Below are 15,325 nucleotides of genomic sequence, written 5' to 3' on the forward strand. Positions count from 1 at the left end.
CAACCTGAAGGCCTCTTTATTCAGCAATGATGCTTCAAAGTTGAAAAGCACTTCCCTCTATTTTTTCGGAATTCCCAGCTTTCTAGAGTGCAGCACTAACAGAATCGAGATGGTTAAAGAGGTAAATGAGGTAATTAACACTGGAATAGTGAAGAGAGAGTAGCCTGCACACAATATATATTTCTATATTTCAGCTAAGAATACAACTACTGACTAGTAGTATCGTTTTATCACGAGTTTGTTGGAATGATATGAGAAAAAGGCTGTTATTTGTTTGTTTCTGTGCTTGTCATCAATAAAATTTTGAGTTTTTTACACCTTTAGTTGATGTCATAATATTTTAATGTAACAGGCAAGGGCGGAAATCCCGGGGGGGCCGGGTGGACGTACTCCTCCTCAATTAAGCTGCCCCCTTCCCCCAGGGGTGCTGTATAGACCCTAGTCACACGACGTCACAACCACGCCCCCGCGCCATATTGTCCGTCAACTCGTCACTGTTGATGCATTACCGCTGCGTAAATTCCTCCTATTATGGCGTGTTTTTCTGCTCGTTAACATTAATAATCAAAATGGTGAAGGCGTGTGTGGCGGTTGGTTGCAATAACAGAGAAGATAGACGGAGAGACTTGAAGTTCTACCGGATTCCGAGAGACCCGGAGAGGAGAGCGAGATGGGCTGCTGCAATTCGACGAGAAAACTGGGCTCCAAACGATTACCACAGATTATGTAGTAGTCATTTTATATCTGGTAAGATGCATTTAATATATATTTAGAGGGTTTCGGGCTGACAACCACAATTAAGATCATTGCTAGGCTAATCGCCGACAACATACACTCAGACGTTGTGAATGAACTACCTGAAAATATATAATTATAAGGGGTTAATAAGACAGTTGTCATACAATTAATTTACAATTTCACTATTGAGGTCAAAAGCCAAAAAATAAATTCAACTAGGGACAATCTGGAGTAGTGCTATCGCACTTCATATTTATTACATATTTTTAGGGCTGTCAAAGGATTAAAATTTTTAATAGAGTTAATTACAGCTTAAAAATTAATTAATCACAATTAATCACTATTCAAACCATCTATAAAATATGCCATATTTTTCTGTAAATTATATATATATTCTGTAAAATAAATTGTTTGAATAGAAAGATAAGACACAAGATGGATATATATATACATTCAACATACGGTACATAAGGACTGTAGTGGGCATTTCACTCTACTGTCATTTAAATCTGTCTATGCTGTCCTCACTCCGAAGCGTCTACTTTTTCCAAAGCTAGACAGCTAGTGAACGACGCCTTAATAATTAGACTTCTTCCTTTTTCATCTGATTTATTAATAAAATGGCCTCAAACCATTGTCCTCTTTAGACCGTCGTAAAACTACCAAAAAAAAAGTACACAAAGATTGCATTAGCAACAACGTTAGCTTAGCACGCTATACAGGTTCACTAAACATAAACAAAAAGCGTCTCATACAAAAAATATAACATTTCGCATACTAACATAATATGTACATTCTTTGCAAAAACCATACTTACGGACAAATCTTGTCCAAGGATCATATAAGCACAACATTATCAGCCCGAGACGTCGTGCAGCCATAATGAACTGGCAAGAAAACAATAAACCATGTCGCAAAGCGACCACAAGAGTTCGCTGTTGGACAGCACAAAAAGCTTTGCTGTAAAACTTACCAAAAGGCAGAATACTTTCTGTGCGGGACATGTGCGTTAATTGCGTCAAATATTTTAACGTGATTAATTTAAAAAATTAATTACCGCGCGTTAACGCGATAATTTTGACAGCCCTACATATTATATATGTATGTAGTGAGAGTGCTATCGCTAAACCATATAAACATTAAAAGCCCTAGCTCCATTGACAAATGACATGAAATACATTAGACTTGACAGTGGATGTTAGCAAGAACAAAAGATTTTGAATTGAAAATTTCGTAACTCACCTTCCCGAGCACAAGACAGATTCCTGCCGAATTTTCGCGGACGAGGACCTGTTTCACCCAACCAGCAACGAAGTATTTATAAGCCTCCAAGCTCTTAAAGTTTTTCAAACTTTCGTGAGAATAGGCTGATTTTGTGTGGACAAGATAGTTGTAAATATCAGGGTAGCAGATGTCAGGCAGAGACGGCGAAGAAAACGGGTCGAAAAACATCGATTTAGGCATCAAATATGGATCTGGCGAATGGATAAACTGAAGCTTTTCCACATAACGCCTTTTATGCAACGCATCCAATGAGTTTACAGCGTCAGATAACACCGGGGCTTCCATGAATTGCTCTATAAATTGCACGACTAATTGAAACCATCGAGAATAGGGCTAAAAAATGATGGACAATATGGCGGCCGGATACAGCGACACGTCATTTTGTGACGTAGGTGAGTAGGGTCTATAGGGGTGAAAAGGGATACTGATTCTACGGGCCCATGCCCGGATGAGGCCCACAAAGAAAATTAGAACATTAGGTAATCGTTTGCAAATTTAAAGATTAATCATTATAATTTTAATAGGAATAAAACTAAGGGTTTCTTTTTCTTGTTTTGTTTTTGGCAAAAGGTAAACACCCAGAGAGCATACAGTATGAATTGCCCCCGTATTTTCATTAAATGGTTTGGTCCGCCCCTTCCATCAATCAGACCGCGGGAGCAGCTGTGCGCATTTACACCAGTCAATGACTCGGATTGTGCGGTACTGCAGTAATGTTTTCAAAACAGAAATCAGGTTATCAAAAGAGGACAGAAAAGAAAGCAAAACAGGAGAGGGGTAGAAAAGGCCAACGGGATGTGACAAAGTACTTCACAAAGGAAGGTTGGTTTCTTTTGTCAGTGTAGTGCTGAATATTAGGCTCGAGCGTTTACGTCACAACAACACGAGATCATGTGAGATTTGCGACAACGCAGCCATATTGGAAGCACGTCTGCATCACGGGACATTTAAACTTAAAACGGCAAATACAATTCAACTACGAGTGTCAAAATGAAAAAAAATTAAGGAAAATTTGCCAGTTCGATACAGAGACAAACTTGTTACCACGGCAAAGGACAGATATGTGAGCAAACACAAATGGAATAAAGATGTCGACAAGCTTCCACCACTACGCAAAATGGACATCATGCTGTATTTAGTGTTTGGTGTAAGTTACTACACTCCTCAGCAATTGCGAAACTACAAATCGCTACAAAGCTACGAACAGTTTTGCTGCGGATGGGTGCAGGACCTGCACATTATGACCGTAGCAAACGGCAACACCATCGTTTTTGCAAATTTAGGTAATGTGTGTTTACATTTTCATTGTCATGAACATCTGAATTTGTGCTGTGCTAAGCTATGATAGTTACGTGACAAATCAATGCTGTGTTTTAGAAAACAGATTTACCTTGCTCAATGTTCCCATGCCATTCTTCAATGTTTGGTAAGTTCAGATATGACCTTTTCCCTCGCCTTTTCTCCATGTAGGGATCCGGAAGAAACTCAATGGGGTTCGATCGGTTGTTGCAATTCTTTACCGAACAATAATTTCCAACCATTTTTAAAGAGCTACCTGTGTCGAAATGCCTCACTGTTTATATTTCCCGGAGTTCTGACACCGAACTTCCTGCTTCCAACATGGCGATAGAGGCGGAAACATTGCGAGTGCCACGTCATACGCTGGAGTCTAACTAACTGAAAGAAAGCCCACCCGTCCCATCAGACCATAGGACATGGTTCCAGTAATTCATGTGCTTTGTTGACATGTCTTCAGCAAACTGTTTGCAGGCTTTCTTGTGTACCGTCTTCAGAAGAGGCTTCCTCCTGGGGTGACAGCCATGCACACCAATTTGATGTAGAGTGCGGCGTATGGTCTGAGCACTAACAGGCTGACCCCCCACCTCTTCAATCTCTGCAGCAATGCTGACAGCACTCCTGTAACGAGTCTAATGACATTTTGGAGGGAAAATGACAAGCAGTACTCAATTTGGACATTTAGGGATGTACGTTTTTTCAAAGGTGTGTTTTCACTTTTGTTGCCAGGGGTTTAGATATTAATAGCTACATTTTGAGTTATTTTGAGGTGAAAATAGATTAATTCTATTATATACAGTGGGGCAAATAAGTATTTAGTCAACCACTAATTGTGCAAGTTCTCCCACTTGAAAATATTAGAGAGGCCTGTAATTGTCAACATGGGTGAACCTCAACCATGAGGGACAGAAGCTGGAAAAAACCCCAAGAAAATCACATTGTTTGATTTTTAAAGAATTTATTTGCAAATCATGGTGGAAAATAAGTATTTGGTCAATACCAAAAGTTCATCGCAATACTTTGTTATGTACCCTTTGTTGGCAATAACGGAGGCCAAACGTTTTCTGTAACTCTTCACAAGCTTTTCACACACTGTTGCTGGTATTTTGGCCTATTCACCATTCATCGTGAGACCGGTTGAAAAATGGCAAGAATTTGCATTTTGCAAATCTGGATATCAATGAGGTTTTAAGTAGAGCTACAATATGCAAACATAAGAAGGTAAATTCTGCACATTCATTTCTGGTTTAATTTTACATGTTCAATTTTTTTCCCCCTTGGATGTGAGATTTTGCAATCTTTGTTTAAACCGTTCACTATTTAATGTACGGTATTGGCCCGAATATAAGACGGTGTTTTTTTCATTGAAATAAGACTGAAAAAGACGGGGTCGTCTTATATTCGCGGTCTAGACGTTATACCCATTTACGACGCTAGATGGTGCCAGATATCTTTGAAGCGATGTTCTGTCATTACAGATCTCAGCTACTCTCAAGTTTAACCAGTTTGTCTTAATCTATTGCAATGTTTTTCCTTATTCAGATTTGTTTCAAGACTACAGTTACAGTTAGATTTCACTTTGATGGTTAATGCCGTTATTGCAATTTTGTTGTTTTATCATAATAGATTGGTTTATTTACATTTCAAAAAACCAGAAGCCATTCTGTTACGAATGTGATTGCACTTGAGTTTACAAATTTAAATGTTCAGATATTAAGATATGAATGAGGCAAAATAACATGCTTTATCTCTCAAATATATTGTTATAAACATTTTTTTCAGATGTACTGGAATTATTTTCTGTATAAAAATTAATTTGGTGTTCAAAAAGTCTTTTTTTCAAACTTGAGTCTTGAAAAAGAGGGGGTCGTCTTAGAATCAGGGCCGTCTTATATTCGGGCCAAAACGGTATTTTAACCTTGTTTATTTATGTTGAAACCGTTTTTTTTTTGTTTTTTTTTAAACTTTGGGCTGTCATGGCTGTCTGCGTTTGGGTTCCCGTTTATTCTGAGTTCAAGTCTCGTGTTCATGACATTTGTTAAGATATTTAATGGACTGTGGTGGAAATCAGGACAGCGAACAAATGTATTCTGTCAGATGTAGTCATATGAAGTTGACTTGAAAAGTAAGGATAGTGAAATGGTATATCAACAAAAAAGAACCGAAGAAAATATTAACGCATTCAATAACAGTTTGATGGTCCAGGATTGGACTACTGTATTTAGGGAATCAAATGTGGACAGTGCGTATGATAAGTTCCTAGAGAAATTTACTTCTCTTTATAATACGCACTGTCCTGTTGAAGGAAGCAGTACAAAGAAAAGGGAATTCAAATGCCCTTGGTTGACAAAAGGAATAATCAACGCCTGCAAAAAGAAAAATTATTTATACAAGTTGTTTATCAAGTTAAAAACCAAAGAAGCTGAACTGAAATATAAGATTTACAAGAACAAATTAAGAGCTATAATAAGAACTAGTAAAAAGCTATACTACAACAAGCAATTATATGAAAATAAAAATAATATAAAAGGCACATGGAACATATTGAACAAATTAATCAAACAAGGATCTACCAAGGCAACATATCCTGACCACTTCATTGAAAAGAATGGGATAAATTATGATGTGAAAAAAGTTGTTAACAGCTTTAATAGTTTCTTTGTAAAAATCGGTTCAGAATTGGCTGCAGGTATTCTGGACCAGGACCCCGACCACTATTATAAAAGAATTAAATGGAATCAGAATTCAATCTTTTTCTATGCACCCAGTGAGCAGGAGGTGATAAATACTGCATTGAAGTGCAAGAGCAAGCTGTCCACCGACTGTCACGATATTGACATGTTTATTGTTAAAAAAGTTATACATAGCATTGCAACGCCCCTCACTTATATTTGTAATTTATCATTTCAATCGGGTCAATTTCCAAACAAAATGAAAATTGCTAAAGTAATTCCAATACACAAAAATGGCAGTAAACACAGTTACACAAATTATAGACGGATATCACTATTACCACAATTTTCTAAAATCTTGGAAAAACTATTTACCTGCCGATTTAATAATTTTCTTGATAAACACAACATAATTAACCAGGGCCAGTATGGGTTTAGAACAAAAACAACCACCTCAATGGCAATTACAGATGCAGTAGAAGAAATCACAAATGCATTGGATGAAAAAAAACATGCAGTTGGAATTTTTATTGATCTAAAGAAAGCTTTTAACACAACTGATCACACAATTTTACTCAAGAAACTACATCTGTATGGTATCAGGGGGGTTGCTGGCGAGTGGTTGAGAAGTTATTTAACAGGAAGGGTACAATATGTGAAAATGGGGAAATGGTCATCAGAATATCTCAGTATATGTATGGGGTCCCTCAGGGGTCCGTTTTGGGACCAAAATTATTTAATGTTTATATCAACGATATATATACTGTATCTCAGTTATTGAAATTTATACTTTTTGCAGATGACACAAACATATTCTATAGTAGTGAAAACCAAAATGAATTGGTAACTACCGTAAATGAGGAATTAAGTAAATTAAAGAGGTGGATGGATATAAATAAATTATGACTTAACTTAAATAAGACAAAGGTAATGATATTTAGTAACCTAAAATATAACGCAAATAAATACAAATAAAGATTGATGGGGTCCCAATCGGGAATGTAAATGAATTCAAATTTCTAGGAGTTATTGTAGATAGTAAATTATCATGGAAACCCACATCAGACACATCAAAACCAAGATCTCCAAAAGCCTGTCACTAATAAACAAAGTGAAATCATACCTTGATGACAGTGCACGCCGCACTTTGTACTGTTCTCTGGTGCTCCCATATTTCACATATTGTATTGAAGTGTGGGGAAACATTTCCAAATCTACCATCAATTCATTAGTCACATTGCAGAAACGTGCGGTACGAATCATACATAAGGTTGGATTTCTCGATCACACCCACCGTTTATTTGCTCACTCAAAACTATTAAAAATCAAAGATCTTGTAAACTATCATACAGCTATAATGCTATTTAAAGCAAAAAATGAATTACTGCCCCATAATTTACAAAACCTATTTAAGGTTCGTGAGAATATCCATAGTCTGCGAGGCTCTGGAAATTTTATGTTGCCAAGATTTCGAACTACTTGCAAACGTTTTCGTGTGTCTGTCTGTGGAGTGAAACTCTGGAACAATTTAGACAATCATTTCAAGCGGTGTCAGAATATCCAAAAATTTAAATCGTTGTCTAAAAATATGGTCTGGTCACAATATAATGACATTTGCTGACAATGTGTGTTGCTGTTTTTGTCAATTGGTGTAAATATTGAAATTATTGTGAATGAGCCAACATTAGTTGGTTGTCTGTTGGTTTAGTTGTTTTTGTCTGTTTTTCCTTTTTTCTTCTTTTTCATTGTGTGGACAGGAGTATCCCACGAGTAAGGATGCTGTACAATGAGATCAGGGGTGGGACAAAATAAGTTTTTTCTTCTTCCCACTCCCTTTCGAGTGCAATTATTTTTGTTGAATTATATTGTATGTTTTTGTTCCTTTTGTGTGTGCATGCTTGAAATAAAGAAGTTTCATCATCATCATCATCATCATCATGAAGTCAATTATTGACACCTCCCTAATTCCACTCTTTGTATTGCTAGGTAAATAAACAATTGGTATACAGTTACACCGCATCCGTGATCGTTGCGTTTCCGGTCCGACTCCGGTAAAAAATAGCGCCGGAGCCAATCCGTTCCCATTATATCCTATTGTTCAACGTGTACCGGCCGCGTCAGTGCTCCGGATTGACTGCGGACCAACGCCGCATGCCCGCCGGATGGTATAGGCTATTTTCTATTTTTGCCGGACACGCATCCGACAAAATGGGCGGAGCTGGGCCTGGACGTAACAGCCCAGGTGCCTAATCACGGTTTAAACACGAGCGAAGATGGATGATGAGCACTTCATCATGGAGGTGGAAACCCACAAAATCATTTATGATGCAGCAGATCCTTTCTATAAGGACAATATAAAAAAGGAAGCTGCAAGGTGTCCTATTATGTTTGTTTTTCTGTCCTGATCTCATCATGATGCAGTCATGGCTGTCTCTTAATTCCAGATTAACTAAAATATCAATATGCAAAGAAAATATGTGCTCTCTCTCTGCTTCTCTGATGAGTATAGTGTGTTTTTCGTTGTTTTAAATGGCACATTATCGCGCGCGATGACGCGAGAGCTCACGGGGGGGACGAGGTTGGCGGTGTTTTTGACGGACTGCGTGGCACGCAGTCAACACTGAACCGGACCGGAACCGCAACGATCACGCATGCAGTGTGCTTGGGCCTTTGTGGTAAGTACTAATACAATATAAGTATCATTTCTTATCATAACATTGCAAGAGAGGAAGAATGAATAGCATAATGTGATATCATTGAGAAAAGGGGAGTTATCTGATTATGAGAAATTGATAAACCGACTTCGATTTTTTTTTAGGGAGGGGCATGATAATTAGTTTATTCATTGCATGTTTGCATGTTCATTAGATTTCAAAGATTTGGTTCTAAATCTGGACTCAGCTCGTGCTAAGAAAGATACGTTTATCCCTATTTGAAAATTTAAGCGACAAATTGGAGTAAAAGATGCCGTATAATTCTAGCAGTTATCTTTGACCCCCGCCTCCAATAATTATTCTATAAAATGTTTCCGGTTATTGTCCTTTCCCCCCCAACTTTAAAAGCAGTTGACCTTTAGCTATTGCTATTAGCACTGTTGCACTTGAAACAGAAATTCTTTTGCTTTTGGAAAGATGCTATATTTAATGAGAAATGACATTGTTATGGAGAATCATTTACAAACATTTACACATCAAAAATCATTAATAAAAACTGTAAAATTCACAAAAAAAAAAAAAGACTTTTTTTTTTTTTTTTTTTAAATCAATGGCTGCCATTGATGGTGATGGATGTCCAATCCCTATTGACAGGGACTTTAAGTAGAGGACATTCATCGCCGAAATCACAGCCAATGTCAATAGTGTTTTTACCATTAGCAAAACATCGTCTTAATTCCACATTTTCTTTTTGTTACAGCCTCATTCCAAAATGAGTTAAAACATTTTCCCCTCAAAAATTCTTCACGAAACATTCACTTGGCGTTAACATTTTTTTTTTTTAAATGCAAATATACTTTCAAATCTGTGACTATTTAAAGTTTTTTTGTTATTGTTTTCAAGAAATTTGAAAGCCTTGGCAAAAAAAAAAATGGAATTTAACATGCTCAATGTAATTTAATCCATATTGGAATGAGTCTGTAACACAACACAATGTAGAAAAAGCGAACCATTGTGAGTACTGTATTTATCAAACTATAAGTCGCACCTGAGTAGAAGTTGTACCAGCCAAAAAATGCACAATGAAGAGGATGAAAACGTATAATTCGCATTTTTAGGGGAAATTTGATATAAACCAACACCAAGAACAGACATGTCATCTTGAAAGGAAATTTACAGTACAAACAGAATACAGAACAACAGGCTCAATAAGTGTACGGTATGCTACTGTAATTTTAGATCAGCGGTCCCCAATCACCGGGCCGCGGACCGGTACCGCTCCGATGCGCATTTGCTACCGAGCCGCACAGAAATAATTAATTTATTAACGACTGCATTCCGGCCGAATCAACTTTGGCCTGTGCCCATTAACACACCAATATCCCTGTCTACTCTAGATATAATACTACAGGATAGAATGTCGTCATAGAAATCCATTGACTGGACTGCTAGCAGTACATCTTGTCTTGTATATCTATGTTCGCTTGTCCTCGATAATAACGTATGACGTAGGACGGGAATTGTTCCCGGAAATAATTAGCCTTAAAACTAGACTGACTGAAAAAAAGACGTCTTTGGACAGATTTTACACGGGGAAAAGGGCACCTGACGAGCCAGAAGATGAGCCAACAACCTCGGAAAAAAAACAAAATACGCTACTTCTCAATCACTCAAGAACCACGAACTGCGAAGGAGTGGATTCGTGACCCATCTGTGAATAAACCGAGTGATTCGAGCATGTCTGTGCAACAGGAGGATCAGCTTGTAGAGATCGCAAATGACGGCGACCTTAAACGTACTGTACATTTGAGACAACAACTCTACCGAGGTTCTGGATAAAAGTAATTCCGGAATATCATGATATCGCTACGAGAGCACTGAAAACCGTGCTACAATTTCCAACATCGTACCTTTGTGAACCGGGCTTCTATCACTCTCCAATCACATCTAGATGGGACCATCTCGTCTCAACGAAACAAGCTCAGGCCTCCCACTGATTCAGCAGGTGAGTTAAATTTTCCCTGCACTTAACATGACGGGGCTAAAAACAAATGTTATTTTATATTTGCTGTATTTTTCATTTGCCGCAAATTGCCAATGTTCTGACAAATTTTGCATGCGCGTAACGTTAAAAATGGCCGCGAATGCACCGATTCCAAAGTAAACACTACAAAGGAATATTAACTTACAGTGAGGCAAATAAGTATTTAGTCAACCACTAATCGTGCAAGTTCTCCCACCTGAAAATATTAGAGAGGCCTGTAATTGTCAATATAGGTAAACCTCAACCATGAGAGAGAGAATGTGGAGAAAAAAAAAACCCTGAAAATCACATTGTTTGATTTTTGAAGAATTTATTTGCAACTCATGGTGGAAAATAAGTATTTGGTCAATACCAAACGTTCATCTAAATACTTTGTTATGTAACCTTTGTTGGCAATAACGGAGGCCTAACGTTTTCTGTAACTCTTCACAAGCTTTTCACACACTGTTGCTGGTATTTGGCCCATTCCTCAATGCAGATCTCCTCTAGAACAGTGATGTTTTGGGGCTGTCGTTGGGCCACACAGATTTTCTATGGGGTTGAGATCTGGAGACTGGCTAGGCCACTCCAGGACCTTGAAATGCTTCTTACGAAGCCACTCCTTTGTTGCCCTAGCTGTGTTTTTGGGATCATTGTCATGCTGAAAGACCCAGCCACGTCTCATCTTCAATGCCCTTGCTGATGGAAGGAGATTTTCACTCAAAATCTCTCGATACATGGCACCATTCATTCTTTCCTTTACACAGATCAGTCGTCCTGGTCCCTTTGCAGATAAACAGCCCCTAACCATGATGTTTTTACTCCCATGCTTCACAGTGGGTATGGTGTTCTGGTATGCAATTCAGTATTCTTTCTCCTCCAAACACGAGAACCTGTGTTTCTACCAAAAAGTTCTATTTTGGTTTCATCTGACCATAACACATTCTCCCAGTCCTCTTCTGGATCATCCAAATGCTCACTAGCGAACCGCAGACGGGCCTGGACGTGTACTTTCTTCAGCAGGGGGACACATCTGGCAGTGCAGGATTTGTGTCCCTGGTGGCGCATTGTGTTACTAATAGTAGCCTTTGTTACTTGTGGTCCCAGCTCTCTGTAGGTCATTCAGTAGGTCCCCCGTGTGGTTCTAGGATTTTTGCTCAACGTTCTTGTTATCATTTTGACACCACGGGGTGAGATCTTGCATGGAGCCCCAGATCGAGGGAGATTATCAGTGTTCTTGTATGTCTTCCGTTTTCTAATAATTGCTCCCACAGTTGATTTCTTTACACCAAGCGTTTTACCTATTGCAGATTCAGTCTTCCCAGCCTGGTGCAGGTCTACAATTTTGTCTCTGGTGTCCTTCGACAGCTATTTGGTCTTGGCCATAGTGGAGTTTGGAGTGTGACTGACTGAGGTTGTGGACAGGTGTCTTTTATACCGATAATGAGTTAAAACAGGTGCCATTAATACAGGTAACAAGTGAAGCCTCGTTAGAAGAAGTTAGACCTCTTTGACAGCCAGAAATCTTGCTTGATTGTGGTTGACCAAATACTTATTTTCCACTCTAATTTGGAAATAAATTCTTTAAAAATCAAACAATGTGATTTTCTTTTTTTCTCTCCACATTCTGTCTCTCATGGTTGAGGTTTACCCATGTTGACAATTACAGGCTTCTCAAATCTTTTCAAGTAGGAGAACTTGCACAATTGGTGGTTGACTAAATACTTATTTGCCCCACTGTAAGTTTGATCATGGACGGACATGTGTAAAAGACCGCCACAAAAGCTTTGGGGGCAAAATTTGACAGAACACCGGTCCGTGAAAAAAAGACCCAAATCACACCGGTCCGTGGTGCAAAAAAGGTTGGGGACCCCTGTTTTAGATGACGCATGAACATGAACTGAGAACGTATGTTACCGTAACATAGCTATTAAGAGTTATTCAGATAGTTTGTGTCCCATTTTGTTCAGCCATTCTCAGTTGTTTTTATAAGTTAACCGCCAATGTTGAAACGCAGACCATGTTGAGCGCCCTCATGCGGTTTAGTATGAAAATAACATGCAAAATGACATAATAATATGTAAGTAAATTCACACGAGTCACTACAGAGTATGGCAAATCTATGAAAAAAACTTAGACTTACAAACCAAAAAATACGGTACTTTCCAAATACTTTTTTTTGTAACATTTTTGTCCAGAGATTAGAGGAACATCCTATTTTGTAGTTGATTGTTTCAATAGTTGGCAGCAATTTAAAACACACAACACAAATTTTAGTTTTCAAGACGCAAGTCACGCAACTATTAACATTTTCTTTTAGCTTAGCATTTTAAGTCAACAGACGACAGAAATGTAGTTTTTCTTCTTGACAAAAATGCACAGACGGTGTGTTTCGTCGTTTCGTCAAAAACATCTTGAATAGACAATACAAACTATTTTGCTATATTTTCTACTTTTTAGTCTTTCCCATTTTCCACCATTTTACAAATTCAAGTGCTTACCAGAAGTTGGTGGCAGGAACAAAAAGTCCAAGAGTAAAGTTTAGAGCGCTAGGTGAAGTTTGCATATATGAAAATGATTAAAATTTATCTTTGGGTTACCATTATTATTAAGACAAACCAGGAAGAATCATGTACATAGCTGAGCAAAAGTAGTAGCAGAATAATAGTAAGTAAAATGCATTTAAAATATAAATATAGAAATAAGTACACAATTTTCTTGTTTGTTGATTAGCTAAACAGCAACAAGTTGGCATTTAAAAATGTTTAACTTTGTTCCCCTGACATCAATAAAAAGATAAAAATTCCAACAGTAAGCACACTAAAAAAAATGACTCGTCAATAAGGCACAATTAATTGCATGCATAAAACAGCTCAAAGCCATCCGTGGATGAACTTTGAAAACGATTTGTCTCAACAGTTTAAGAAGTAAAAAAAAAAAAAAAAAAGAAAAATCAATTCAAGATGCATCCTTCTAGAGCAGCAGCAGGTGGTGCTGATGCGCCTCACTGTCAGACCGGTTTAGCCAAAAAGTCCTTCCCGGAAAGGCACATTGGATGGATGGAAAATTGATAGTGAAGTGTTGTTAGTCCTCAAATGCACATCATTAAAAAAAATAGTCTTTTCATTGATAATGATTTTTTTTTAAATCCTAAAAATTTACACAGCTAAATTAAATTACTTATATTATATTAGTGTGACTGAAAAAGGCTAATATGCATAGAAAATTTGGATTTTAAAAAATGCAGTAACCGCCCCGGTCCTTTGGGGGCACCCTTGTGCGTCGGAAAACTTGGAAGCGCTGGATGTGGCTTGAGGTCCGGCGGTGCACATATTCAAGTCCTGTTGCAAATACCAAGACTGTGTTTTGCCGGGTGGTGCGGCACCATACCCCAACATACGTGTGTGCATGTGTTAGTCTGGTCTTTGTGTGTGTGTATTTGTGTCCTATTCATCTATGACCAATATCAACAAGAGTTAAACTGCACCCACCAGGGGGCGTTAAAGTCTTAGTCTCTGTCTTTGTCAGATGTGAGTGGTTCACCCTCTGCCGGATCCTCCTGAGGGAACATCACGTAACATGCCTTCTGGCCCATGTACGTCACTTTCTCTGCAAGAGAAGAGCAACATAATGAAACCACGCAGGCATTGTGCAGTTGATCGTACTAGGCGAGCAATTACCTGTGATTCGGTAAATCCACTTGGGCTTGTTTTTCCACCAGACACCCACAAAGTAGACGGGCACACCGGTAAGCATGATGACCATTCCCAAGCCGCACACCACTGGCTCAGAGTACAGGCTGAAGCATAGGAGCACGACCCAGAACAGCATGTAAGCGATGGGGATTAGCAAGTTGACCTGCAAAACAAAAATGTAGGGGTCATTGTTGGAGTCGATTATTGCTGAAGGGCACGTTTCTTACCGCATAATCGTGCCAAACGTTGGCCGTTTTGAGTAAAAGTCGGCAGATACAGTGGGGCAAATAAGTATTTAGTCAACCACCAATTGTGCAAGTTCTCCTACTTGAAAAGATTAGAGAGGCCTGTAATTGTCAACATGGGTAAACCTCAACCATGAGAGACAGAATGTGGAAGAAAAAAAACAACAGAAAATCACATTGTTTGATTTTTAAAGAATTTATTTCCAAATTACAGTGGAAAATAAGTATTTGGTCACCTACAAACAAGCAAGATTTCTGGCTGTCGAAGTCTAACTTCTTCTAACGAGGTCTAACGAGGCTCCACTCGTTACCTGTATTAATGGTACCTGTTTTAACTCATTATCGGTATAAAAGACACCTGTCCACAACCTCAGTCAGTCACACTCCAAACTCCACTATGGCCAAGACCAAAGAGCTGTCGAAGGGCACTAGAGACAAAATTGTAGACCTGCACCAAGCTGGGAAGACTGAATCTGCAATAGGTAAAACGCTTGATGTAAAGAAATCAGCTGTGGGAGCAATTATTAGACAATGGAAGACATACAAGACCACTGATTAATCTCCCTTGATCTGGGGCTCCATGCAAGATCTCACCCTGTGGCGTCAAAATGATAACAAGAACCACACGGGGGGACCTAGTGAATGACCTACAAAGAGCTAGGACCACAGTAACAAAGGCTACTATCAGTAAGACAGTGCGCCGCCAGGGACTTAAATC

General features: G+C 38.5%; 1 protein-coding gene across 3 annotated transcripts in view; it reads right to left on the bottom strand.

The window, feature by feature from the left end:
• Window positions 1–12,356: 12,356 nt before the first annotated feature.
• Window positions 12,357–15,325, bottom strand: part of slc7a10a (solute carrier family 7 member 10a) — a 48,619-nt gene continuing 45,650 nt past the window's right edge. For all 3 annotated transcript variants that reach the window (XM_057848089.1, XM_057848104.1, XM_057848097.1), the window contains 2 exons: window positions 14,348–14,525; window positions 12,357–14,276 (listed from right to left, as the gene is read on the bottom strand). In XM_057848089.1, the coding sequence (XP_057704072.1) occupies window positions 14,176–14,276; window positions 14,348–14,525 (279 nt within the window). In that variant the 3' untranslated portion in view covers window positions 12,357–14,175. The remainder of the gene's footprint in view (window positions 14,277–14,347; window positions 14,526–15,325) is intronic.

This window comes from Corythoichthys intestinalis, chromosome 1 (assembly GCF_030265065.1).
Source record: "Corythoichthys intestinalis isolate RoL2023-P3 chromosome 1, ASM3026506v1, whole genome shotgun sequence".
Classification (NCBI taxonomy): domain Eukaryota; kingdom Metazoa; phylum Chordata; class Actinopteri; order Syngnathiformes; family Syngnathidae; genus Corythoichthys; species Corythoichthys intestinalis.